Source organism: Emydura macquarii, unplaced genomic scaffold (assembly GCF_026122565.2).
Source record: "Emydura macquarii macquarii isolate MOO-44397 ecotype Brisbane River unplaced genomic scaffold, CSIRO-AGI_Emac_v2 contig_2422, whole genome shotgun sequence".
Taxonomy (NCBI): Eukaryota; Metazoa; Chordata; order Testudines; family Chelidae; genus Emydura; species Emydura macquarii.
In genome coordinates, this window is record NW_027132559.1 from 8453249 (window position 1) to 8480649 (window position 27401).

Here is a 27401-nt window from a genome sequence, read left to right on the forward strand (position 1 = left end):
TGTGGATGTGTAGCTTTTATCATAGGTATTTATTTTAGTGCAGTGTTTAACAGGGATTACAGTTTAATTAAAACCCAATGGAAACTAAAACTATTGGGTGAAATTTCCCTAAAATTTAGTTAAGAGCCCACAAGAGCATTTAGCAGATTTAATGGACTTTTTAATTTTAATTGCATTAATTCATTACTACTGACACTACAATACTGTTTAAATCAATCTATTCTTTTTAAAAAAACACTCAGACATTATAAAATGCATCTAATTGCAATGGTCTTACTTGCTAAGGGGTTATATAGTATAATTGATTTCTTTTTTAAATTTGAATTCCGTTATACAGTTGCCTTCTCTGGATGCATAATTTGTTTAGACATTTATTATCTCAGTAATGCATATATCAGTGGAGACTATTGCTTTTGCTTACTTAGGTATTGGTTAAAGCTGATTTGATGTTTTGAAGGTAATCTGCTTTTTTAGCTTTAAATGACAAGGCATAGATTCATTTCCTGCATGTTTAATTATAGTGTAGATTTGCCTCTGTAGTTGACCTCTCTAAAAGATCATGTAGTTCAACATCCATGGTACTATTAGTCTAATAACTAGCACTGAAAAAATCGATGATGATCCCATAAATTAAAACATTACTAAACATTTTAGAGCAATATATTGATATTTGTGACATAAACAAATCTTCTCCCCACCCTGAGATTCCTGCCTAACATAAGCTTAATTATGAAAATAAAATGATAGTTTGAGGAAACTGGGATTTTAAAATATTGAACTTTGAGTAATGAGGGTTTTTAAAACTTCTTTCAAAAGTATTGGTTCTTAATTCATATGATTTTAAAAACTTGAGCTGTTCTTTTGAGACAATTCTTTATTATCCCCTTTCATTAGAGCTGTTAAGCAAGTAATCTGTGATGGATTCTACTGCTTCTTCTGTAATCTTCACATGCTATTTTTGTAGTTTTTATTTAATAATAATAATGAAACAAAGATATATCATATTCTTTGTTACTTCATATAATATATTAAAAATGTCTTTCCTTTTTAAACTACTCAAATGTTTAAGCTAACTTTTTTTTATTTTTTGCATCTCCCTTTTTGAAATAAAGAATCTAAGTTACTTGAGGTATTAGTTTGTATTTGGCTGTTGAGCAACAGATCTTTGGGCTTTTGGCTATAGTTCTATAAATAAAACTATTACGGTTGTGATGTAGAAAATCACAATATATGTGAACAAAATATTTATTTTTAGGGGAATGTCTGTTTTTAGTATGAATTTATACAATGGCTAGTGTATTACTAGCTACACTTGCTATTTCTGTGTGCAAGCTAATATTGGTTGAGTTGGTGGCAGTATTGATAATGTTACACAGTTTGGGAACTGATGGTAATTTTTCTGGTTCACAGCTGAGTTCAAACTAATTTCTCAATTCAGTTAATTTACAACTTCATTATAATTTATTCTTTCCTCAAAATTTGCAAAGCCATCACCTTGTGTTAAACCCTTCCTTGTAACCTAATCTTTGCCATTGTGACCTACAAATTACTGCAGCCTGGTGTTGGTTAGGGCCAGTGACCACCTGTGTCCAAGTCTTTGTCTACCAGTTTATACTGATACAGCTATCTCTCATGTTACCTTGTCCTGCTCTTTCCTTCCCTTAAGTCTCTTCAGATTGTTTTATGGCTTATCCACCTATTGAGTATTGTCTAATTCTAGATTGTAACTTCTCTGGGACACAGGCTGTCATTTTGTTTGTATAGTGCCTACCATGAGAGCAACTGATTGGGATCCAGAGATGCTACCAAAGTAATAGTAATACATTACTTAAAAGCAGTATATATCCTGAAAGTGTTAGTGCATATCTATGTGAAAATAGCCCATTTTTAAACCTTTTTCTAAAAAGGGTTATACATCTTTTTATTAAAAACAAGTGTATTTGTTTTCTTTTAGTGTTCTTACTCCACTTCTGTAAAAAATTAATTAAGATGCAACTTTGGAGGCTTCATTGAAGTTCCGCTGCTGTTCTAGACCAAGTGAAGGATTTTTAAAGTGTGGATCCTATTGTGAACTTTGGAAAAATATAGTTGTTCAAGCTTCTGGATTTTGCTGGGGCAAACTGAGTCAGAACTATGAGGTTGGCTAGTCAGAGAAATTTCTTAAATATTCTTAATGTCTTTAGTATATTTGTAGACAAATTAATGGGGATGAGCCTTAAAACTCAGTCTTTTTACCAATCTATCCCATTAGCAAAAAGTTTAGAAATATAAAGATAGTTATGTGACCGCAGGATTCTCATATACCAGCAAGTAGAATTCCTTAATAAATAAAGAAGTGGATCCTGGTATACCTTAGACTTTTCTCTAACTCTTGGAATACTGCCTACTGCAGTGTTAGTGGTTGAAATCTGGAAAATGGCTGTTTGTCTTCAGTGTGTTTGGCAGTAGCAAGTGGAATAGAGAAAAGAGGAGGCCTGAAGTGAGTATATTGTTTGATAATGGAAAATTAGTATTCTGGTCTGTGGAATTGTAGTGCATTTTATTCTCCACAGGTGTGCTTAGTAGAGTTCTAAAAGTTGAAAATGCAGGTCTGTGCTGAAAAGTGACAGTGTAAAATAGGCACTTTATTACTCCCCAGTTATCCATTTGTGTGTTTCCTTATATTGGCTCACTTTAGTATAAACAAGGTTTTTACAGTTGCTAGTCTTGCAGAAACAGTGCTACTACAAGAGTGAACAGGACTCTTTCGGTAAGAGTTGATGCACCTGGCTTGTGCATCAACAAACAAAGTAAATTCCTCTTTCAGAACCTCCTTTACACCCAGGTTTAAGTTGAAAGGGTTGTACTGGTGTGAGGACAGCAAAACATATACTGGTTATAGTATCCAAGCTAGAAAGAACTTACTTTTAGGTCCCAGGTTTAGTTTCCAGGGTTGGTTCCAGAAAAATCTATCTACTTATAAACTGAGCAACTTTAATATGGAAATGGGTTAATAAATATGGAATTTTGTAAACAATAAACAATGCCTTTATTGCATAGTAATATGCAATATTACTCTAAGTATCTACTTAGAGTAGAACCTTAGCTAAAGGCTATATCTACCTTAGACTTTCTTACCTAAAATTTCCCATTGGTGAAGCTCAACTGGTGATAATGGTGTAGAGTTCTAATGTAGACTTAGGTTATGTCTACACTACCACTTATGTCGGTAGAAGTATGTCACCCAGGGGTGTGAATAAACCACCCCCCTCAGTGACATAAATTACACCAACATAAGCACCGGGGTGGACAGCACTATGTCAGCAGGAGAGCTACCGCTGCTCATTAGGGGTTGGGGGGGGGAATAAGTAAGTCGACAAGAGAGCTCTTTCCCATCCGCTTAGAGTGGCTATGCTAGAGAGCATACAGCTATGCCTCCCATAAGTTGTCTAGTGTAGACATAGCCTTAGTGCTGATGACTGCCAATGATATAACTACCATGTCATCAAACCCTGCTTCCAGCAGTTCTGTAAATGTGACTAACATTAAGATTCTGTCACGGATATTTTTAGTAAAAGTCAGGGACAGGTCGTGTGCAGTAAACAAAATTTCATGGATGCCGTGACCTGTCCCTGACTTTCCCATGACTGGGGGAGGGGAGAAAACAGCTGCTGGCACTTGCAGCTGCTCCAGCCTGGTGCTCCAGCAGGCTTGCTGGATCAGCTGTTGGGTGGCTCAGGCCGGCTGGCTGATCAACTGTTCTGCGGCTACATCCCCCGAGCTGACAGCTGCTCCAGCCCAGCCCCAGAAGACACGGAGGTCCCAGAAAGTTACAGAATCTGTGACTTCTGTGACCAAATCATATCCTTAATTATGACACTGTAATTAAAACAAACCCCAAACCACAAGTGGCTGTTGGACCCTGATCTATGCTAGAGCTCCCATAGTTGCTACCACAGGTGGAACTGTACCAGTAGTAAGTGGGGAAATTATGGAGGAAAAAGTCTGGGGGTGGACCAGGCCTAGGATATCTGTAGTCTGTACCTAGCTGACAGTTCTGGGAGACTGGTTTCCTAAACTGCATTTTCTCCCAAAAGAATAGGGGGGGAGGGAAGGTTGAGTACTTACTATAGAAAATGGTATAATTTTTTGACTTACAGGTATTTTTGCATATGCAGGATATGATGTCAACGTTGATGGATGTGTGTCATTCAGAAATCTAGCTTTCTGAAGGTCAAGGTCTTTAGGAAATGGAGGGAAAATGCATTGTAAATGATTCTACTAATATTTAAAAAACACTGTAGTAGCTATCTGCAGAGCACACAAAGCAAATGAAAATTTTTAATAAAAGAGGTAGCTGAAAACAGCTTAATTGTGAGTTCAGTTTTCTTGATTCTCTTGTATGGTTTTTATTCATGTGAATTGTTCAGTCAAAAAATGAAAGTTCAGATAATGTTAATACTTTTACTTTTTCTAAATAGGAGATATTGTATGTAAAATTCAGCTCTCTGCTGGATTCTTACCCCATTTTGTATTTTGCTACCAGCCTGTATATATTGATTTAAATAAAAGCTTTTAGAGACATGCTTAAAAGGCTATTTTCTCTCTCCTTTATAATACCAAGCACATTATCAACACTCTACAAACACAGAGAGTAAATAGGGTGGCTGAATTAATTACATATTTCTGTTTGAGATATGAAATATACTGTTTAGGAAATTCTGGTCTCCCCAGTGACTAGATACCAGTTCAGGCAACCTGAAACTATGAATGATTTACACTTACAAGGAACAATTTTTATGAGGAGGAGGTCTTAAATGCATTTATTTTTATATATTAAATATGCACTCATGAGCTGTTCTGGGTGTGTTTAAAATCATTAAAAATCATTGTTAATTAGTGTGAACATTATTTAAAAAAAAGATGTAGAAGATGAAGGAAGGGTAAGTGTCACTCAACTCACACTTAGGAGAAGAATGATGAAAATAAGGCCTTGCAGCTTGCCCTGAAGGTCAGGAACAGATTTGAGTTCTGTCAGAGTAAACGGCAGGAGACAAATTTCAGAGTTAAGGATTTTTAATTGAGAAAATCTTGTCACCTACTATCTTCTTCCCTGTAAGGTGGTAAGGGCCCAGATATTTTATGGTTATTCACTAGAGCAGGCTGAAAAAATTAATTTCCAAGAAATTTAAAAAAAAAATAATTGTTTTTAACAGAATGTGTATTTTATTGGGGGTGTAGTGGGAGAAGGTTTTCAACATGTTATCAACAGCAAATAGCTGCATTCTACACCAGATGAAGTGTCAGATTGTTCTGTGTGTGTGATCCCAAAACAGCATGATAGTTAGTCTAGTCTGGAGATGATACAGGAATGGACTACTGCAGCGAAGTCACTACATCCAAAAGGAAAGGTTATAAACTCCTTGCAAGTGCACATGGTAACTAGTGCTGCCAGAATATCTGTGGGCAGGTCAGGATCCAATGAGCACAGAAAGCTGTGAACCTGAATTGACAAAAGGCAAGCAAAGTCCCTCTCTAGGGGATAGTCTGACATTCTGTCTGGGTTTTTTCTCCTCAGCCATATTAATATTACCTCTTGTTTGGTTTGAGCCTCATTTGCCCATCTCTTATACAGGTTCTGATCTCTGTTGTAGACAAAGGAAGTCAAACACACAGCTTGTGTCTGATAAAATGTAGACCTGAATCTGTGTCATGCATATACTGAAAACACTCCAGCCCCAGCAAAGTACCTTTTCGCTTTGTGAAACCATGTATGGGACAGATGATCATTGGCTCAAATTTTAAAATTGGAAAAAGTTGCTCAAGCATATCTGCAGGCAGCTGAGTTCGTCTGCCAGGATCCACAGTTGTGTAAAGAATAACTCAAGGTTAACGATTTCAAAGGCAGGTAATGGTGATTGTTAACCAGAATGAGAGAATTGATTTATTATATTTAATTAGATTGCAAATCTGTTGGAATAATACTTTTTTATGCCTTGCTGGCAAGATACATTACTTTAAATTGTTACTCTGCAATGTAGTTTGGGCAATGAGCCCATTTGAAATCAGTCCTGAGTATGAGACTACATAACATTAGACCAGTTACATGGTGAGAAGAGATTATACAGATGAAAGAGTGGAAAAGTTCACTTCAAATTTAATTTTCTCTGCGTCATTATTGTCCATTGGGTCAGAGTATGTATTAGTACATGTTGGCTGTGGACAACTGAGCTTGTTTAGGAAATGGCTAAAGTCTGCCAAGATGCTTGCTATTCTGGATTAGTTATTTTTAATCACTTATAAATATAATATGTACAAACATCATATCTGAAATATTCTTTAGACAGAAAAGTGTATAATTCTACCCAAACATTAATCTTGGTTTAGTGATTAGTTCATTAAACGTCTAGTTTAAGAAGAATAGTACGCTGAAGAATCAAAAAAAAATCTGGTTATAGTCTAAAGTGTGAGAAGAGATTCAAAGAGTAAACATCATGATTATTATTATTACGGTAGTACTTAGGAGCCCTAGTCATGGATCAGGGCCCCATTTTTCAAGCACTGTACAAACAGAACAACAAGACAGTCCCTGCCCTAGGAAGCTTACAGTCTAAGCCAGTGTTTCTTAACCTGGAGTTTTAGAGGGGTCGCAAGTGCAGAGCTGGTATTGGGGGTGGCAAGAAAGGGAATTGCCTGGAGCCACAGGGGCGCCATGAAACTAAGTGACATGCCTCAGCCCCGTGGGGGTGGGACTCAGGCTTCAGGGGTACAGTAGTTTGGAAAGGTTAAGAACCACTGGTCTAAGCATAAGAGAAGAGATGTATGTAGACAGATGGAGTACAAATGAACAGTGCGTTAGCATTGGTCAGCAAAATAAGCATTGGTCTCTGCAAATAGGTAGCCTAATAGTTGTAAAGGTTGTTTTTGGTAGGCATCATGGCAAAGTAGAATTTTGAGGAGGGATTGGAAGGTGGATAATGAGGTAGCTTTGTGGATACTTACAGGAAGCACCTCCCAAGCATAGGGTAGCTTGGAAGAAAGCATGAATGTGCTTGTTTAAAAATTTAACAAGTGGGGAATGGGTGCTGGTGTAGGATAAATATGAAATTAAAGAATTAGGGTTAGCTTATTTTTGGCTAAAAATGTGTGGGTGTTGTAAAGAAAGGCCCTGACTGGCAAGTGGAAGGAAGGCCTTGAAAATAATGAGTTATCAGGCCAGAGACAATGAGGCCTAGAGGATGTCTGGTTATAACTAATGACCTAAGGGGAAGTTTCTAAAAAGGCGGCCTCTGATTGATAGCGGTGACTGCCAATGGTTTTAAATAAGACAAAGAGAATCTGTCTTAAAATGAGCCAACATGTTCCTTTCCATCCCACATACCAGTGTTATCTAAAAAATTAAGGCTTATGTGAACCAGGTGCAAAGTAAAAACTGTTGGTTAACAAGGAGGCAGGAAAGAGGTAGGAAGGAAAGGCCTTGGGAAGAAAGGAGATTGTAAATCTTATCTGGATTAAGAATGGAACTAAGGGTGAATTGTCTCACATTAGTTTTTAGCTGAAGTCAGTAATTGGCAGTGGCATCATATGTTGAAGGGTATAAAAAAGTTATTAATTTGTGTTCTTTGTCAGACCCTAATGCTATAGCATTCCACAGTGAGATGGTTTTCATTAGGTCTGGCCTATTTGTAAGTATACTGACCACATGCTTATAAATACTTTTAGTGTATTGGATACAGTGCCTGCTTATTTTTAGGCTGTCAGGCATGTTTAGAGCAATTGTATAAAATATCATTTGGCCTTTGGACTAAATAAAGGAATTTATGATTAAATTGGTGTATCCTGGTCTCTATTAATATTAATAATTCCAGCAGCTGGCATCATGGGCCAATTGGAGGTGAGCATCAACAGCTCGACAGGGAATGAGAGATGATAGGTGGGTGGGTAGGTCATGAAGGGCCTTGAAAGTGAATACAAGCTGCTTATGATTGATGCAAAAGAGAAGGGGGAGCCAGTGGAGGGATTCAAACAGAGGGATAACATGGTCAAATTGACAGGCTACGAAAATGATTTAATTAATAAAATTCTGAATGGATATGAGTTGGGCAAATTGCATTTGTCAAGACCAGAGAAGGATGTCACAGTAATTGAGATGTTGGGAGCTTTGGTGAGTTTTTGCTGTGTGAATAGATAGGAAAGACCATATCTTGGAGATGTTATGTAGAAATATTGGCAAGACGTAGCTACGGCCTGAATGTGAGAACCAAGAATGAGTTACAAGTTGAAGATGATGCTCAGGTTATGGCTTGAGTGACAGACAGGATGGATGGTGGTGTTGTCCACATCAGTTGAGAAACGAGGAGAAAATGAGGAGGACTTGGAAGAGGGGAGAAGGGGAAGTTTAGGAGCTCTGTTTAGCTATATTTACCTTGAGCTGATGGTTAAATATCCACAAGGAAATGGCAGAAGAGAGAGGCCAAGGTTTTAGTTTTGATAGAAGGAGACAGGTTTGGTATAGAAAGGTAGATCTGAGAGTCATCAGCATAGAGATAATGTCACACTCAGAGTCTTGTATATGCCCCAGCTTGTAACCAGTCTCCGGGGAGTGACCTTGTTAGTGTGCCAGGTCCCAAAGACCCACATAATTCCACAAGGGCAGGCCCATGGCCTCCAAGACTCTAAAATTGGAGCCTCCATTCAGGACCAGTGATCTGTCTCTCTCCATGGCTTCCTGCAGTGAATCCAGCCAAGCCAGAGTCCTGTGGGAGGCTTGTACTGGGCCCCTTCAGGAATCTGTGCTCTCAGTGAGTATTTGCAGTGATACCAAGCAGCTTTTTTTTCAAAACAAGGTAACAATTTATTAATCACCTGGCATACAGCATATGAAGGTCTTAGAGTAGCACAGAGAAGCAGAAGTTAAGCCAAAGTTTATCCTGGCCAACCCAATGCCATCAGCCAAGCTGTGATGGACTCCATTCCTGGCTCCCTCCTTTGTCCTCTTTGTCTCCACAGGTCAGAGTTTCCTAGTCCCTCCAAAAGTGCTGATCTTATTCCAGTCACCAGACAACATTTTCCCCCTGTATTCTCCAGTTCAGTTCACATGTCCAGCCTGCCAGGTTTTTCTGCTGTAATGTAATTGTTATTCAGTCATTGGGGCATCTTTGTCTTGTTGATTTGGGGTCAGTTTCAACCTCTGTTGATTTGGGGTCAGTTTCAACCAGTTCTTTAATGACCTTGTTGTTCCTCCCAGACAGCTATTTGATACATATACCTCATGCCTTCTCTGCTGTCCTAGGAATAGACTTAAACCTTTTAACAATGCAAAGTGTGGAAGGAAACTGAGGCACACATAGGCTTCATAAAAATATTACAGAAAATTCCTGCTTCAATACAGAGGGTAGTTGAATTTGTGTTTGTGGGTGTGATTACCCAGAGATGAGATGTAGACAGAGAAGAGAATGGGACCAAGGATGGAGCCCTGTGGAACCCCCACAGAAAGTTGAAGTGGGGATAAGGAGGGTGTGCTGAAGGAGTGATTAGAGAGGTAGGAGGAGACCCAAAAGAGGGCATACCATCTCAGTACTCAAAGAGGGTGGGTATTCCAAACTTTTCATCTTTATATAATTGTATTGTGGTCCAGTCATGGACCAGCACCCCATTGTGCTCCTACAGGCCAGTCATTCTGTTGCAGAATGTCTCTACTAGCCTGCAGTACTGGGTTGTCTCCTCTCTGCAGTTTTGGAGTCATTGCAAGCTGTGGCTTAAAATCCATAATCTTGGTGCTGCCTCGATATCCTACAGCAGAAACACCAAATGGCCCTGGTTTCCTTTCTAAAAGATAATTATCCTAACAATAGTTAGCAAATAGTGAGCTAGTAAGGGTTAAAACCCCTTTCTTCTAACCTTCCCACATTGGGGAAGAAATATATTTGGTCTATTCAGACACCTTTCTGGTGTGCACTCTGAGGCTTTCCATTCCTCCTCTAAGTGGGAATATTATTGAATAGGCAAATAAATGTCCTGAACTTCAGGTTTGCACAGTTTGTTGATGCCTGTTATAGTAGGCAGCAGAAGGGGACTTGTACCTTTCCTGTTCTCATCCAGTCTGCTGGAGAAAAGAGCTCTGTATCTTAAAGACACAAAGGGGTCTCAGATCCTGGATTCAAAGAGCACTGGAAAGCCCATGCTGCCCAGAACTGAGATATAGAAGGACTCAATTTCTCATACAGTCATATAAGCATTGGAGCATACTTTGGGGAAGGAGAGGTTAAGGCTTGTTGTGTGTACCAGATGCCATCTGTCTTTGAATACAGATCCAAGGAGTTCTAAGGTCCCTCTTACAATACTCATATGGGTGCTCACCAGCCTGGGAAAGCAGGCAAGCACTCTCTGATTCCTAGGGCTCACCAGCAGGATCCTCCCACAACTACAGGAATTCATCCTAGGGTCTGTCCTAGGTAAGTGTCCACAAACATGCTGCTCCCCATTTAGAAAGAGCCAGAAGAAGCATGTCAAAAAAGCACAAGACCACCGTGCCCCTTCTCTCCTCTCCACTTTTTTTTTGGGGGGGACAGCATAGTCATTGCTTACAAGAAAATCAAGAAGAGTAAAAAGGCTAATAAAACACAAAACAAGAAGAAAAAAATCCCCGAAGCATTTAATTCCTACTCCTTAACAAAACACACAAACAAAAAAATTTATCTATTGAATTAGCCCAGAATGGGTTTCAACTTTTGCTTTTACTTGTGTTCTCCCCCACTCATCTCTTCCTTCTTTCTTTTTGTGTGTCTGAAGGATCAGGGTAAGTAATGTTTCACACATGGAAACCACAGGAGACTGCAAAGAAATACTTGGTAACACTAGTCAGTTTTTTCCTGCGCCATGCTGTTTACATGGATTTGTCAGGGAAGGGAAACTAAATAGATTGACACAGTTCTAGTTATTCCACACACCCCCTACCTCTCTTCTCTATATAAATGAAAAGAGAAACTGACTAGAACACAGTCTTTTACCACATGACTCTTTTTTCAATATGAAGCAATAACAGCTGTCTCTTGAGCTTTGTCTAAAACTGGCCTGGCAGATTTTATATGAATATTGGAAGCCTATACTCTATATAGTTATATTTAGCATGGGAGATACTATGTATTGACTTTAGCATTATAGTTGAACTGAACATTTAGTTACCTTATGTTTGACCTAGATTTAAAATACCTGTATTTTTTGGTTCTAACTATGATTTTACAAATGATACATGAAGAAATGATGCCTAATGTAGTACTGTCTTTCCAAACAATGAAGGTTATGAATGATATGCTTTCTGCATGTAGGATATTTGTGGTTGCTAGCAGTTTATTCTTGGAAGAGTCTCTGCATAAATTGGATACACTGAGATAGCAATGTAACAGGAGGGTTTACAAGGGCATGCATGCCTTTCTGTAATCTAATCTCAATAGACGTGTTGCTTTCACATGATGGAGATTTGAAGGCCACTTCTGTATGTGCAAAATTGGCAAAATACCTCCTTCATTTGTGCCATTAAGAACAAAGGGATGGTAAATAGTAATGTCAGCATAAGTGATACTGCAAAATACAGTTTCAAAAAGTTATTGAAAAGCTGATTCCACTTGTAGGTTTTTTAATTTTATGTTTTAACTTGTTCCATCTGCCATTACACTGTGGACTTTCACAATGATCTGGGCAAAGTTCTCTTCATTTGATGCTCTGAAACATTTTTCTTTAGATCACTTGAATTCTGTCCACAAAACACCATATTTAAAGGATTGTAGCCAACTTGAAAATCACACTTCTCTCTGAAACTCTTATACCTGTAATAGTTAAAAGTAACAAATTAAATACTGTAACTGAAAGACAGTAATGGGGGGGGGGGGTTATTTTCAGTTTTAATTGGTGCTTTATGACAGCACAATGTCACATAGTGGGCTGTTATCATATGCCCCTTAGAATACTTGAGAGGCACAATTTAACTTTTATTCATTCTTAATACTTCCATTATTCTTTCCTTATAATAATTTTCATGTCGGTTGTCTGTCTTTCTGATAATTGGTTGCCCAGAGTTTAACGCAACTGATGGGGTTGCTCCAGAGTCATGTAGACCCTGATCCTGCGTCATGAAAGTCATTGGGAGCTTTGCCCTTGACTTCAATGAGTGTAAGATCAAGTGCATAGATAAGTAGTATACTTGTCTCCCTGGTTTTGTGATGTTATGTCCTTATCTGTTTAGCTCAATATTACAGTGGGCTAATTTTTAGCCATACTGAATTGCAAATATATGTCCACGTGATCCTGTATGTCTTTTTCAACACTATCATTTCCAGGCTTTTCCGTCCTGTTGGATCTATGCATTAAATTGTTTTTCCCTAGATGTATTACCACTTCTTGACCTTAAGTTCACTAATAACAGTGCATGGTATATCACACAATGAAATGAAATAAAAATGAAAAAGCCTTTCTTCCCTCCACCCCAATATTTCCCTTGGAAGTTGGAGAGGAGGGAGAGAGTGAGCAAACACATGGCAGATAGCAATAGCATTATTAAATGTACTTCTGGAATGTGCTTAGATTCCACATGGATGGGAGCAGTTCGAGAACTTGAATGGAATACGTTATTTAACCTTTTAATAAGTTGAATCTCTTTAACAATGGCATTTCCTTGACTCTGAACATCTGCCATGTCTCATGTTAATAAATGTCTGTTGTTAATTTCCACATCTTTGCCCATTAGATGCTACTTTGCCTATACTTCCTAAAATCTTAATCTATACCTTCGTAATTACAATTCCTTTTCTCTCTGTCCTCTCCAAACTGGTGTGTACAGAATACTGTACATCCAGAAATGCCTTCCTTGAATATCCCATTCTTCAGGATCCTATTCTGAATTGTCTTTTGTTTATAAACCTACCATGCATTTGGTACAGCCTGTCTTGCAGTTCTTTATCCCTTTACTTTTCTCTCTGCATATCTGGTACAGTTACCTCTTTTCCCTTTTATACAGTCTAATCACTGTTATAAACAAACCTTTCCTGCAAACTAAAGCAGCCTTTCACTATATTTACCTCGCTTACTCTCCTTCCTATTTTAAATCTCAGTTGATAACATTTTCTCCCCTGTGTGTTACTTCATAATATTTCTCCCATTGTTAATTAGTCTACATTTTTTATTATCCATAACGGTATAGAGCAGTTTGGAATGCTATTAGTAGGAAATATGCTATACAAAATGTGTCCTGTCTGTGGTAGAAAGAGGTGCAGGTTTATTTGGTATAGTTTCTATATATATAGCATTTAACAAGAAATTCAAGTTATTGTGAATTGTAAGTGCTACGGTTGGTGTGCAGCTATGGAAATTTGGGATGACTAGCTTAGCTCTTATTTACAAGAAAGGAATTTGATGTTGAATGGTGGTGTAAAATTGCAAATTGAAATCTGATTTGGGTAAACTTATAGGTTGGAAACAATTAGTTCTAAGATTCTAAAGAATCAGAATAAGATTCTGAAATAGAACTAGAACTAAATTGTATCTGAATCTGATGGTATTCTCCAACTAAATCTGCAACCAAGCAGGTTTGTGCTCTGTATCAGAGGCAGAGGTAGCTTCCTGATTCAATGGGTGCACTGTACTAAACTGCAGAGGGGTGAGCAGCACCCACTGCCTCAACACAGCAACCCTAATTCCAAACTGATAAGGTAAGGGTCGGAGAGGCAGAATTCACCTGATCTCTAAAACAGTTTATTGTATATTTCTAATAGGTGACTTACCATATAGGTTTAAAAAGCGGATGGAAACTTATATTTATTTAAAAGAAGGTGAATATACTATTTTCACTCACTTCTGTTCCCCATAATGTGCTAAAAACTGAATGCTTAGATTACTTGACTGCCAAAAAGAGGGCTTGTGTTCCACTAAATGCCTAAGAAACACATTAATACATTGAATGTCAAAGTATGTGACATAAGAGTAGAGGCTACTGTTTTCATAGGATGGTAGTATGTAACAGATACGGCACTAAAAGACCAGTTCTGTCAGAAGGAAGTCAAGGTTACGTGGCCCAAAACACAAGTTGGATACTCTGATAACTAAGGACTATTTGAAGGTAACCGTAACAGATAGTTTTGACCTCCACCACAACTTAGATCCTAGCATTACATGATATCAAAATGCTGTCTAGTAAACGTAAGATATAAAACATAAGTTTAGGATTCTCTTTGAGTGAGAGGCTTATGTTTTTTATTCTGCCTTAGCCATGTGTTTTTTTTCCTTAACATATTGTAAAAAGAAGGCATATTCTGCAGGTATGTATTTCTATGGCAGTGTCTAAACAAGCATTTTTCTTTAAATGTCATACTGTTGCACTACTACTGAGATAACTTTGGCAATGGCAGAGAGTATGGGTATAGACCACTGATGACCTTGTAACCACTGTGTGATAGGATGGTCTGTTCTCTTAAAGGTTGTCAGTCTTAGGGATTACCCCATCCCTGTCCCATGGTGTTGCCCCTTTAAGGTTTGGTACTGAATAGTCTAGGAAACTGACAAAGGGAGATATGGGAAGAGAGGAAGCGGCTCTGGGGTCATAGGCTGTGTTTGGGAGAGGCCTGTGCTTCTATTCCTTTAAGGCCCCAGAACCAGCAGTCTTGTAAAGAAAGCAGGGCAAAGCTCTCCTCATTCCCAACCAGCCAGAACCAGCTCTGGGAAAGAGGGTTGTATATATTCTGCCTCTTCCTCAGAATAGAGAGACACCAGCTGTGGACGATTGCTGCCTGCTGAGCTCTCCCTGTCCAGGGAGAAAAGGGATTAGATGAAAAGGGGCTAGTTGGAGGAGAAGCTAGTTGGAAGCTCCCTCCTGGCCTGAGGTAATGAGTGCAGACCAACAAGGGGAGCTCTGGGCTTCATGTGCCATGTAGGGAGAAGCTTGACGGGAAGCCCCCTTGACCTCAAGAAGGAGGGTTGGGAAGACTCTGGAATTTGATGGGAGAATGTTTGGGCCAGCAATGCCAAGATTGAAATTCTCCAGCCTCAAGAAGAAGCAATAAGACACCTGAATCTAAAGGAGGATCTTCTGGAGTAGTTGTATAAACTAATAAATTAGACAGCTATAGAATGGAAACATTGTTTAAAGAATCTGGACTTGAGTTGTTTATTGCTGAACCCCACTAGAGGGAGGTCAGGGAAGTGTACCTGAAAGGGCCTCACTGTGCCACAAGGGGGTGATCTAGGATGATACCCTCCCACACACACTTATCTAACTTTGCTCAGAATGTGTCTGGCCAACAGGGTGGTAAAAAGATCAACAGCCCATCTACAGTTGTGCTCCCGATCATTGATATTGAGATGGATCTTCAGTCCTGGGAAATTCAAAGCCAATAGCTGGTGTAGAGAATGTCTTGGTGTAGCATAATTTAAGTTGAGCCGATGAATTGCAATGAGACTGTGGCTTTCAAATACTATTTGTTCATGCTGGAGAAGTCTGCACAGGTACTCTCTCCAAAAGTGCCATTCGGAATATATTTCTATAGTCTTTTGTTGGGTTGAATGTTAATTCCTAGGTCTTTTAATAAGGTTATTTTATTTAAGTGGACTTCTTCCACTGTTGAACATAAACTGCTTCTTGTCAGTATCTTTTATTCTTAAACTTTAATGTTTATTTCTTGAGAAGGAACAATCTAGAACCTTGTAAAAATCTACTTCTGTGAATTTGAACACTTCCTATGTTTTTTTTTCTGTATTGCCTTGAGAATTAAAATCTTTCTAAAATATGAAATTTTTTTGGCCTGATGTTTTATGAAGATAGTCTGATATGTTTGGCTGTCAGCTTAACAAAATTGCAGTGCATTTCTTTAGAGGCATGATGACCTGGAAACATAAGCTACTTGCCTTCACTTTCAAGGCCCTTAACAGCCTATGCCTACCCTACCTATCTCTCATTCAACATCAAAAAGCTGTTCCCTGCCCCTGATTAGCCAGGTGTCAGCCTTTATCACCCATTTGTTAAATTTTCAGGCAAGTACCTTTGTTTTCTCCCAGGTGCGCTTTGTGCTTTGGAGAAGTTCCCCATAAACATCTGCAAAGCTATCTCATTATCACCTTCAAATCCCTCCTTAAAATACTCCTTAGCTATGGTGCCTACAGAAAATTTGACAACAGTTAGGCTGCTGGTGTGCTGAGACCACTGCCTCACATGCTGACCACTACTATCTCATTGTTTCCTTGTATTCCCCCATCTATCTGTATCCATCTCTTCTTATCTTATATTTAGATTGTAAGTTCTTTGTGCCAGGGACAGTCGTCTTGTTTTGTGTTTGTACAGTGCCTAGCACATCAATGGCCTGGTCCCTGGGTGGAGCTACTAGGTGCTATTATAATACAAATAAGTCAGCACTGCTGCATTCCTCACCTCCCTTATTTAATTTAAGGTGGTGTCAGCCAAAACTGGGCTTTAAAGTTTTTGTGCTATTGTCAGGATGGCTGGATCCAGTTCTGTTTTATCATGAGAAATGCATGCAGTCAAAAGATAAATGCATAAGTACAAAAGGTATTCGGTAAGATTTTCTTAGTCTACGTCATAGTTTCTCAACCTGTGGTACATGTACCCCTGGGGGTACATGAGACACAGGCAGGGGGTACCCGGGGAAAAACAGTGAAGGGGCGGCAGGCGGCAGCCTCCAGCTTCTGGGGGAGTGGGCGGCAGCCCCCGCTTCCTGCCCACTCCCAGCTCCCAGCTGGGAGGCGGGCAGCAGCCCCCCACTTCCTGCCAGAAGGCGGGTGGCAGCCGCCGGTTTTGGGGAAGGCGCGTTGCAGCCACCCACTTCCCACCTGGTCCCAGCTCCTAGCTGGGAGGCAGGCGGCAGCCGCCTGCAACTTGCCCAGGAGGCAGCCTCCCTCCCTGGCTCAGAGCCTAGTGCCAAGAAAACGTGTCCATTTCACTGCTCTAACTGAGCAGTGAAATTGACAACTATGACAGCCCCAGATTTTATCAGTTACCTTCTTTTCCTGTGTGTGTCTCTTTCTCTTGCCCTCCTTCCCTGTCTCTCTCTCATCCCTTCCTCCTCTCAAATCTATGGAAAAATATTTGGTGCGGCGCTTTATGTTCCCCAGCATTGGTATGCCGCTCAAAGCCTGCTAGCTTTGGCCAACATCATCTCTAGCCCAGGTACATACTTGAGTTGTGCACCCCTGGTGTAAAGGTGGTAACCCTACCCACACTAAATCTGACATCTATCATATCATGACCTTATATACTCAGCCCTTCTTTCAACATATGTCTCACATTAGTCTGTAAACATAAAATCCCATGGAAAATTGAGTGTTGGGGTATTTATTAAAATTTTCAGAAGTTAGGGGGTACTTAAAAGGTAGAGAAACGCTGGTCTAAGTGAAACATTTTGGATGTTCTTCTTTACATTTAGGTAACTTCAGTTGTTTTAATGAAGCATAGGTTACCTAATTTTCATCATAGTGATACTTCCTACAAGCAGAATATTTTCCTTCAATAGTAAAAAGATTTTTTTCACAGAAAATGAAGAGATTTCTACATATAACTCCACTTCCTATTCTTCCTCCTTGAAGAGTTGGACTCTCTTTTTATTTAATTATCTCAGAAAATGGTTGAGAAACTTTTGAGCTTTTGAAACAGGCATTTGAAAATCAGCTGTCCTTATAAATTGTGTGTATGAGTGTATAACCCATTTTTTAACGTGTTATGGTAGAAGTGAGTTTGGATTTCTGGTTTGGATATTTAAAATTAAACCAATCCATATTGTGTGTGTTTTCTTTAGGGTCATGATGAAGAAGCTGTTGTGGATATGGGCAAAACTAGCTCTACTATCAACACAAACTTTGAGAAAGAAGAACTAGAGAGTAAGTGTTCTTAAAATCTTAAAATTATTTTACAGCCTAAGAGGTCTATATCAGTGCACTACATAGCTCTCATTAACAATACTGAGAGTTTTGCATGCATATAAAGAGCAATGAATTACTACACTGTAAAATTCTAAGAACATGCCATTAAACTTAATAAACCTTTGTCCTTTTTCTTCATTCAGTACATTGCTCAGTGCTAATCTTTTTTATAAATCTTTCTTTACAACTTCCTTATATATAATATATATATATATATAAAAATATGGAGATTACACTTTTTTTAGTTAAGAAAACAGTCTTACTGTTGAAATTGATTAGATTGAGTCCTCCGGACCAATGCTTGAAAAAAATCTGATCATATATAACTAGTAGGTGGCTTCTCTGGATGAGTTCTGACAACTGCAGAACTGATTGATTGATAGATTGTGTGTGTGTGTGTGTGTGTGTGTGTGTGTGTGTGTGTGTGTGTGTGTGTGTGTGTGTAAAAGTGAGATATTTATCTTTTGTGGCTGTAAATATACCCTTCAAAATATGAATAAGGTATAAACTGAAGGAGTATTGTCTTTCCAAGACTGCAGGCTATTCCAGTGCCATTGCTGCTGCTCATAAATTTAATTTGTGGCAGAACAAAAATTGCATGGAATCTTGTTAGCGTTCCTTGGTGTGCTTCAGAATTCTGTGCACAGAAGCAAAACCAGCAAGGATTTGGGTCAGTTTCATGCTGCTGCTTGTAAAAACTGTGAGCAGTATTACAGGAGGATGTTGTTGGATCTGGTGTTTAATAGCTAAATGGTCTGAAAGAGGGAGTAAATAGCATGGTAATAAAAGTTGCAGGTAATGCCAGTACAAATCTGGTTAGAAAAAAAAATAATGCAAAGACTAGACAGACTAGTGACATAGACAGAAAATACCATGATTTGGTTTTTAGGAAGGATTATCAAATAGATATTCAATAGTGAAGGAATAATGGAAAGCAGTAACACTGAAGGAGACTTGGGGATGAAAGAATGCAAGTTAAACATGTGTTTGCAATATGATGTGGCAACTAAAGAAGTCATTTAAATTTAGATCGGGATACAAGATCACTCTTCTTTTTATATCTTCCTTCCATTTTGGGATTTCCCTCTCTCCACTACCTACCAGAAATGAGGAAAGATGAGTGACTAAGGTAGAGGGCTTGGGTGTCTGGGTTCTGTTTTCACCTCTGCCACAGACTTCCTGCCTATATAACCTTTGGAAAAGTGTTTAACATCTAGCTCTCTAGTGTAAAATGGAAATAATACTTGCCTATTTCATAGGCATTATGAGGCTTAATTAATGTTTGTAAGGTGCATTGAGATCCTTAAAGAAGTGGTAAAGTGGTATTTTCCCAGGGTGGGTCACATTTTGTTATTACTTCACTGCCTCATGCCAAACTGCTAGAGCAGCTGACTTTCCATCACCCTGCGTGGAGGAAGCAGATTTCAAGTTGCTCTTCCCCTTTCCTCTGTGATTGGCTTAGTTGGCAAAGAAATTAAATGGGGCAGAGCTCAGATCTGTGTGGAGCAATACTTCTATCCTTTAATAGGGACAATAATACTCAGTGACCACAGCAATTCTGGGGGAGGAGCTCTGAACTTCCTCCTGCCCTTAGCACAAAGACAAAAGGGCTGAGTAGAAATAGAGCAGCCTCCCTCACAACCTCTTGTCTCTTGAAGCAGGTTTCCCCTCTTTGTGCAGGAGGAGATGGGATTGAAGAGAATTTTGAAAACTAAAGAATCACAGGGATTACCTTTAAACTTTATCTTTTTTTAAAAAAAACATATTGGCAGTTGTAAGTAAATGGCAGCTGACTAAAGCTTCTCAAGCAGGCACAAATTCCCACACATCTAGGTTGAGATATATACAATCTCAATATACATGACCTGATTTTTTTCAAAGTCCTTAAATATCTGAAAGCAAATGAATTATTTTAGCAGGTGGAATGGGGAGAGAAGCAACGTGGGAGTTTCCTTAATGTGGGAGAGGAGAAAATATCTATAAATAGCTACTAGTATGACTTACTCTGCGCACAATTTACAGAAGGCCTACTTTCTGCAAGGGTAAAAGCTTAGCAGTAAGAGTTCCTTTGGATGTCCGCTCTTTTTATTTTAAACTCAGGTGAAATTGCAGCCCTTGATTAACTACAATAATGGGATTAGGAATATGAGTCCATTTCTGTAGTTCAGTGTGGTAAAATCTTAAATGGGGGTGGGTGGAATTGTCAGTGGTATATTGGCAACATATATTGGCAACATACTTATTGGGTACTAAATCTTTGTCTTGCTGGAGAAATTTCTTTCTGTAGTTTTAATAAGTACCATCCTTAATGCAAGTACAGAACATCCTATAAATAAATGTTTTAAACTCTGCAACTATTTCTGTCTTCTTCCTGTGCTAACTATTTTTCCTGCTTATTGAGGGGTCAAGTATGGAGTTAAAAAAAAGTGTTAATTCGCTTGCAATATACTTTCTGTATTATAGCCTTCATCTTTTTCTCTGTCTTTTCTGTCAACAAGCATTCAGTGCTCTTGTGTACACATGTTACTGCTAGTGCCTCTAAGACACCTATCCTCTTGGATTTAAGCACTGAAGAAGATCAAAACAAACTAATGTCTGTGGAGCTGATAAATCTGTGGTGTCAGCACAGTGTCTTCTACACTGTAGGTTACTCAGTGCTCTTGGTACCACAAATTTGTATGCAGCTTGATACTAGTTTTCTTACTCTATGACAATATGCTCATGGAGAGAAAAGGCTATAGAAAATGAAGTCTTGGGTGGAGTGGGGAAAGAGATCAGGATGGCCTGTGTACGCTGGCTGTGGAAACCACATTAGTAATGTTCAGGTTAGAAAGTGGCTAACACAATTTATGTATTCTGTAACTACTACTTCTAGTGCTTGCTCATGTCCATTCCCAAATTAGGGGTGCGTGCGTGCGTGCCACATGCACTGGTGCCCGCCAATACCTCTGATCCACAAAGTTCTCCTGAAGGTGAAGAGGGATAGGGCATGGGTCATTCTTGTAGCACCAGCGTGGCCCCGGCAACATTGGTTTGGGAGGCTTCTGGAGTTGGTGAGACCCAGGCGTTGGACCCTACCGCTATGGCTGGATCTCTTGTCTCAGGATCAAGGTCACCTGTTCTACCCAGAGCTGAGCTCCCTACACCTGACGGCATGGATGCTCCATGGTTGAGTCAGGAAGAGCAGGCCTGCTCATCCCAGTTCAGTGCATGCTCCTAGAAAGCAGGAAGCCATTGTCCAGATTGGCCTATAGGGCTAAGTGGAAGTGCTTCACCTGCTGGGGGACTGAGCTCTGGTCTACACTTAACCGGGCGATTCGGCGGCAGTCGACGGGAGTTACACAAGCTACGCAGAATAGGTTGCGTAACTCCCATCGACTGCTGTGCTTCCCTTCTGCATGGTATCTGCACTGCACTGCGCCGACGGGAAACGCGTTCCCGTTGACGCAGCGCTACGCCACTTGAGGTGGTGGTTTTACTGCGTCAACTTCTGGATCGACTGAGCAGGTCTTTACTGACTGCTCAGTTGATCCAGATAGGTCTATCTGATGGTGGCAACTTTGCCGCCGTCAGTGTAGACATACCCTGAATATGGAGTGTCCTCGACGGAGGTGTTGATCCCTTCAATTCTGGGATATCTGCTCCACCTAAAGCAAGGGGGATTGACCTTCTCGCCCATTAAGGTCCATGTAGTAGCCATATCTGCTTTCCACCCCTTAGTGGTAGGTAGAACAGTCTCTTCGCATGAAATGATGACCAGGTTCCTTAAGGACTTAGAAAGGCTTTTCCCATCAATCAGGGAGCCTTCTCCTCAGTGGGACTGGAACTTGGTCCTTTGCAGACTTACCAGTCCACCCTTAGAACCCATGGCCTCGTGCTCCCTTACACATCGGTCCTGGAAGGTCACCTTTCTGGTGGATATTACATCTGCCAGATGAGTTTTGGAGATCAGGGCATTGACATCAGAACTACCCTACATGGTGTTCTTTAAGGGCAAGAACCCGCACTGCACCCGGCCTTTTTGCCTAAGGTAGTCTTGCACTTTCATCTTAACCAGGACATCTTTCCACCTGTCTTTTGTCCCAAACCTTGGAGCTCCAGTGAAGAGAGATGCCTTCACTCTCTTGATGTGAGACAGGCCCTGTTTTTTACATCGACAGGACCAAATCTTTTCATCGTTGGACGCAATTCTTTGTGGCTGTTGCTGTCCGACTGAAGGGACTGCCAATTTCTTCACAGTGCATCTTGAAATGGATTATGGCTTGCTTCCAAACCTGTTATGGGCGAGCAGGAGTCACGCCTCCTTGGGCCCTTCACAGCACACTCAAGAAGAGCACAAGCCTCATCTGCGGCCTTCCAAGCTCATGTCCCCATCCAGGACATCTGCAGGGCTGCTATCTGGTCATTGGTACATACCTTCGCATCCCACTATGCCTTAACACAGCAAGCTCAGGATGACGCTGGCTTCGGTAGAGAGGTGCTTCAAGTGTCACATCCATGAACTGCTGGTGAGTCACCTAATTTGGGAATGGACGTCAGCAAGCACTCGAAGAAGAAAGAATGGTTACTTTCCTGTAACTGTTGTTCTTCGAGATGTGTTGTTCATGTCCATTCCACACCTGCCTGCCTTCCCCTCAATCGGAGTTTCAGCAAGAAGGAACTGAGAGGGAGGGGGAGCGGATGGCGCCTATATGCAGGCGCATGTGCATATTGCTGCAGGGGGGCGCTAGAGTCAGCTCCTATAGGTACTAATAGGGGAAAAATGTTGTCTGGCATCAGTGCATGTGGCGCGCACACACACCTAATTTGGGAATGGACATGACTTAAAAGACATGCTTTTTTTCTTTATCTGCTGCATACCTGTTCTTGCAAACTAATTGTATTCTGTTGTCACTTTTTGCCCAGAAATAATGTTAATACGGCTTGATGAAGATTTATAGAACAATTGTAGGATGATTTGGCCATTTCAGTAATGTAGTTTCTTAGTAGCAGTTAGAATAAAAATTGCATCTTAAATACTGACTTGTTGAAATAGGTAGCACAGATATTTTAACTTGTAATAGAATCCATTGCTAATTTAAGGATCTTCTCAGTCATGAAATTTACAAGTTTTCATTTTGCCTTTTAGATACATTTAAATGAAAACTATGTCTATAAATAGTCTAAAAATGTCTAAATAGTATTTCATAAGTTGCCATAAAAACTTCCTCAAAGAACAAGTTGTACAGGACAATGTAAACAAAAGAAATGCAACAGGACTGATTATAATTGCTGCATGATTTTTGTAAGGTATTTTATTTACTATATATACTATAAATTGTAAATAGTACAGGTTTAGACCAGCAATATAAGATGAATTTTACTTTGCTCTCTCAATCGTTTTGCTCTCTAAAGAGCTCATCATAGTACAGAACCCAATAATTACCCCTCTTAACAAACAAAATAGAGTAGAAAGAACATAATTCCATAAGGAAGAGCTGTTAGACAAAAAAGGCATAATGATAAAACAAATTTACATAAATACAAAGGTCTTACAGTAATTCTTGAAGATGACCCCTGGGGACCTCTGGCAGACACCTTTGAGAGGAGGCTCGCTCTATACATGAAGATCTAACTGAGAAGGCCTGGCCAGAGGCCCAATTCACATGAAATAGACAGCAAGAACAATGTGGTTGAGCTTGACTTGCTTGATGGCACTCTGGTCACTCAGCTGTCTTATCTCTAGAGTAAGAGTTTTGTGTAACTTCAGCAAAACATTGATTTTTATCTGTTATCATACTAGCAGCCTATGAAAATTAGAATTCTTCACACTTAAAACAAAGCTAATGGGATTGATAGCTATGCTCAGCAACCTTTTAAACTTCTATATAAATTAGACAAAAAATTGTTAAAAGAACTTTAAGGTGGCAAAGTCAAGGACACAAGTTAATCAGAAATAAGGCACCCTTGTATGTATGCATTATGATAAAGTCTTTAATTACATGATTGCATGCTATTTTTTCCACATGAGCCCTGCCTCATTAAGTATACAGGATGGCAAGTGCTCACTTAGTGAGCAGCTATTCAATATTTTGTCTTCTCCTCATATCCTCCTATTCAAACTCTGCTCTAAAGACAGAATTATTAATTTGCTCATGTGTTTTCTATGATACTCATAGCAGCTGAGTGCTTTGCAAACATTAACAACTTTATTTTCACAACACCCCTGTGAGGTTAGGGGGTGGCACTAACTCCATTTTTACAGATGGAGAACAGAGGCACAGAGTAAGGTCAAAAGTGTCCACAAACTTTGGGTGCCCTATTTGAGACACCTACAGATTCATTTTTCAGAGTACTTAGCACTTTATATGTTCAAAGCACAACTCCCATTGACTTCAGTTGGAGCTGTGAATGTTCAGCCCCAGTTAGTGGCCACCTGTAAAAAGTTTAAGTGACCTATCTAGCATCACATAGGAACTCTGTGGCAGAGGCAGAGAGAGAATTCAATTCTCCAGGACAGCGTTCAACTACTTTAACCATTAGACCATCCTTTCTCTTCCTGCAATCCCCTGTCTCATTCATTATGCACCTTCAAACTTCTCCATCAAATGGGGCAGGGGTCCTGGAGACAATAGCCTCTTTCATTACACAATCCTGATTAATCCCATGAACATGGTCTATCCTCTGCAGTGAATGTAGCTAAAGACTGTATCACAACGCATACAACATGAGGGGCTGAATTAAGGTTGCTCAGGCCACCTTAGTTATTGCATTTCCTTTGAGTGCTTCACTTTTTTTATGTAGTTCTTCCTTTTTTGTGTGTAAACTTCCTAACCTTTAAAAATAATAAAAGCAGACTGAAAACATATGCCATCATATGGAATCACACTGTCCCCTACATGGGTCATTAGCATGTGGAACCACCACACCCTCCGCCATTTCAGATCCACCACACCACCTCTGCCATTTCAACTAAGATAACAGTGATATCAGTAGAGTTGGAAGGAACCTCAGGAGGTCATCTACTCCAACCCCCCGCTCAAAGCAGGACTAACCTCAGCTAAATCATCCCAGCCAGGGCTTTGGTAAGCCGGGCCTTAAAAACCTCTAGAGATGGAGATTCCACCACCTCCCTAAGTAATCCCTTCCAGTGCTTCACCACCCTCCTAGTGAAAAACTTTTTCCTAATATCCAACCTAGACCTCCCCCACTGCAACTTGAGATCATTGCTTCTTGTTCTGTCATCTACTACCATTGAGAACAGCCTAGCTCCATCCTCCCTGGAGCCCTCTTTCAGGTAGTTAAAGGCTGCTATCATTCTTCTCTTTTGCAGATTAAACAAGCCTAGTTCCCTCAGTCTCTCTTCATAAGTCTTGTGCTCCAGCCCCCTAATCATTTTTTGTTGCCCTCTGCTGGACTCTCTCCAACTTGTCCATATCCTTTTTATAGTAGGGGGCCCAAAACTGGACACAATACTCCAAATGTGGCCTTACCAATGCCGAATAGAGGGGAATAATCACTTCCCTCAATCTGCTGGCAATGCTCCTACTAATGCAGCCCAATATGCTATTAGCCTTCTTGGCAAGCAGGGCACACTGCTGACTCATATCCAGCTTCTTATCAACTGTAACTCCCAGGTCCTTTCTGCAGAACTGCTGCCTAACCAGTCAGTCCACAGTCTGTATCTGTGCATGGGATTCTTCCGTCCTAAGTGGAGGACTCTGCACTTGTCCTTGTTGAACCTCCTCAGATTTCTTTTGGCCCAATCCTCCAATTTGTCTAGGTCACTCTGTATCCTATCCCTACCTTCCCGGGTATCTACCACTCCCCTTATTGTTATCCTCTATGTGAACCTGCCACGAGAGGGAGAACGACACACTTTGCTAGTGGGTTTCACAAATGCTTGCTGAGAGCTGAGGAATGTTGCGGGTCAGGAATCTGTTAATAAACTTGTTTTACTGTTTTATCTAAACCAGTGTGTGTTTGAAGTGTTTGGGAAGCCTCCATTTGAGACAACAAGGTTTGTGCTTATTCATTACCTTTTGTTGGAATGACTGACTAATTATGAGCTTGAACAGTTCAGTGGACTACTGAACAGTACAAAACAGACATTTCTGGGGGGCAAGCCTCAGACTGAGGTAAATGTAGGTGTCGCCCTATATCTATTCATGAATGGCTGGGAGAGCATTCATGTAAACATCTGGGAGTGATTTTTATGTGCTAGTGGCTGTGCATGAACTGGCCAGGAGTGACTGTTGTCACAGTAAAGCATTGTAAAAGGCACCACCAGGCTTGAGAGTTAGGGGACTCGGCAGTTCAGGTTGCACCCTGGGGAATGTCACATGAACTAAGATTTTAAAAAAAAGGTTTATAACTTGACCAAATATAGAATTTTTTTTATGTGGGAATATAAAAAAGCACATCTCTGACACCAAGCTGGTCCCCTGCCAGATTTCAAGTCCTTGCTCCAAAAGCATGGAGATGCTAGAGCTTGTAACTACAGAGTTGTAAGAATTTAAAAATTCAGGCTGACACACACATTTGCATGGGAAAACTTCATCCCAAATGACTAAATTTTGTCAAAGTTTTATAATCAACTGCAATACTAAGTCTTATAATGGGAAGTGTTAGCCAGTCTTAAATACAATATTCAAGGAAGCCCAAGGAGTCAGTTAGTCTGCTAAGACAGAACCTGAATGCTGATACTAAATTAACTAAGTTATAAATGACTAATGGAATTAATGCTAAAGATGGATTTTCCAAATAGGATAGTCACATCAGTGTAATATTAGCACTCCATACTTCAGAGAGTTATCCATTGTTACTCTTAAATTTCAGAACTATCTCGTGAGAGGTGCCCTCAGTTCTTGAAAAACAAACGTTAATATTACTCACAAATTGGCTAAAGTTCATGACTTGAGCTTCTAGCAAGTGTAGCTTTTTAGAGGCGAGTGTAAGCAAACAGTAAAATTAAGGCCTTGTCTACACAAGCACTTATGCCGGCAAAACCTTTGTCGCTCAGGGGTGTGGAAAAAAACCCCCCCCCCCCCCCCCCCCCCCCCCGAGTGACACAGTTTTTGTTGGCATAAGCGCTTGTGTGGACTGTGCTATGTTGGCGGGAGATGCTGTCCCGCCGACATAGCTATTGCTGCTCATTTAGGTAGTTTTACGATGTTGGTGGGAGAGCTCTCTCCTATTGACATAATGTGGCTACACAAGCGCTCTTAACAGAGGCACATCTGTACTGATACAGCTATGCCGCTGTAAGTTTTAAGTGTAGACTAGCCCTAAGAAAAACAAGTTTTCCAGACAGTTGGATAACTAGAGAAAGTCTAGAGAGAATCAAAAATAAAGTAGCCATCAAGGCAAGCGTCAGCATTCTGGTTGTGTATCAGTTCATTCATCTTTTTATAAGCCTTAGAAACTTTTTGTATATGTTGTGCTCCCTGATTTTTCAAAATAAATCCTTGCAGCACTCTATTTGGGAGACTTCTCAGTGATAGCAAAAAGTGCTCATCCCTACCTTG

General features: G+C 40.0%; 1 protein-coding gene across 5 annotated transcripts in view; it reads left to right on the forward strand.

Moving 5' to 3' along the window:
* SLC4A7 (solute carrier family 4 member 7) overlaps positions 1 to 27401 on the forward strand; it is a 133613-nt gene that overhangs the window by 36275 nt on the left and 69937 nt on the right. For all 5 annotated transcript variants that reach the window (XM_067561883.1, XM_067561885.1, XM_067561886.1 and 2 more), the window contains exon 2: positions 17772 to 17853. In XM_067561883.1, the coding sequence (XP_067417984.1) occupies positions 17772 to 17853 (82 nt within the window). The remainder of the gene's footprint in view (positions 1 to 17771; positions 17854 to 27401) is intronic.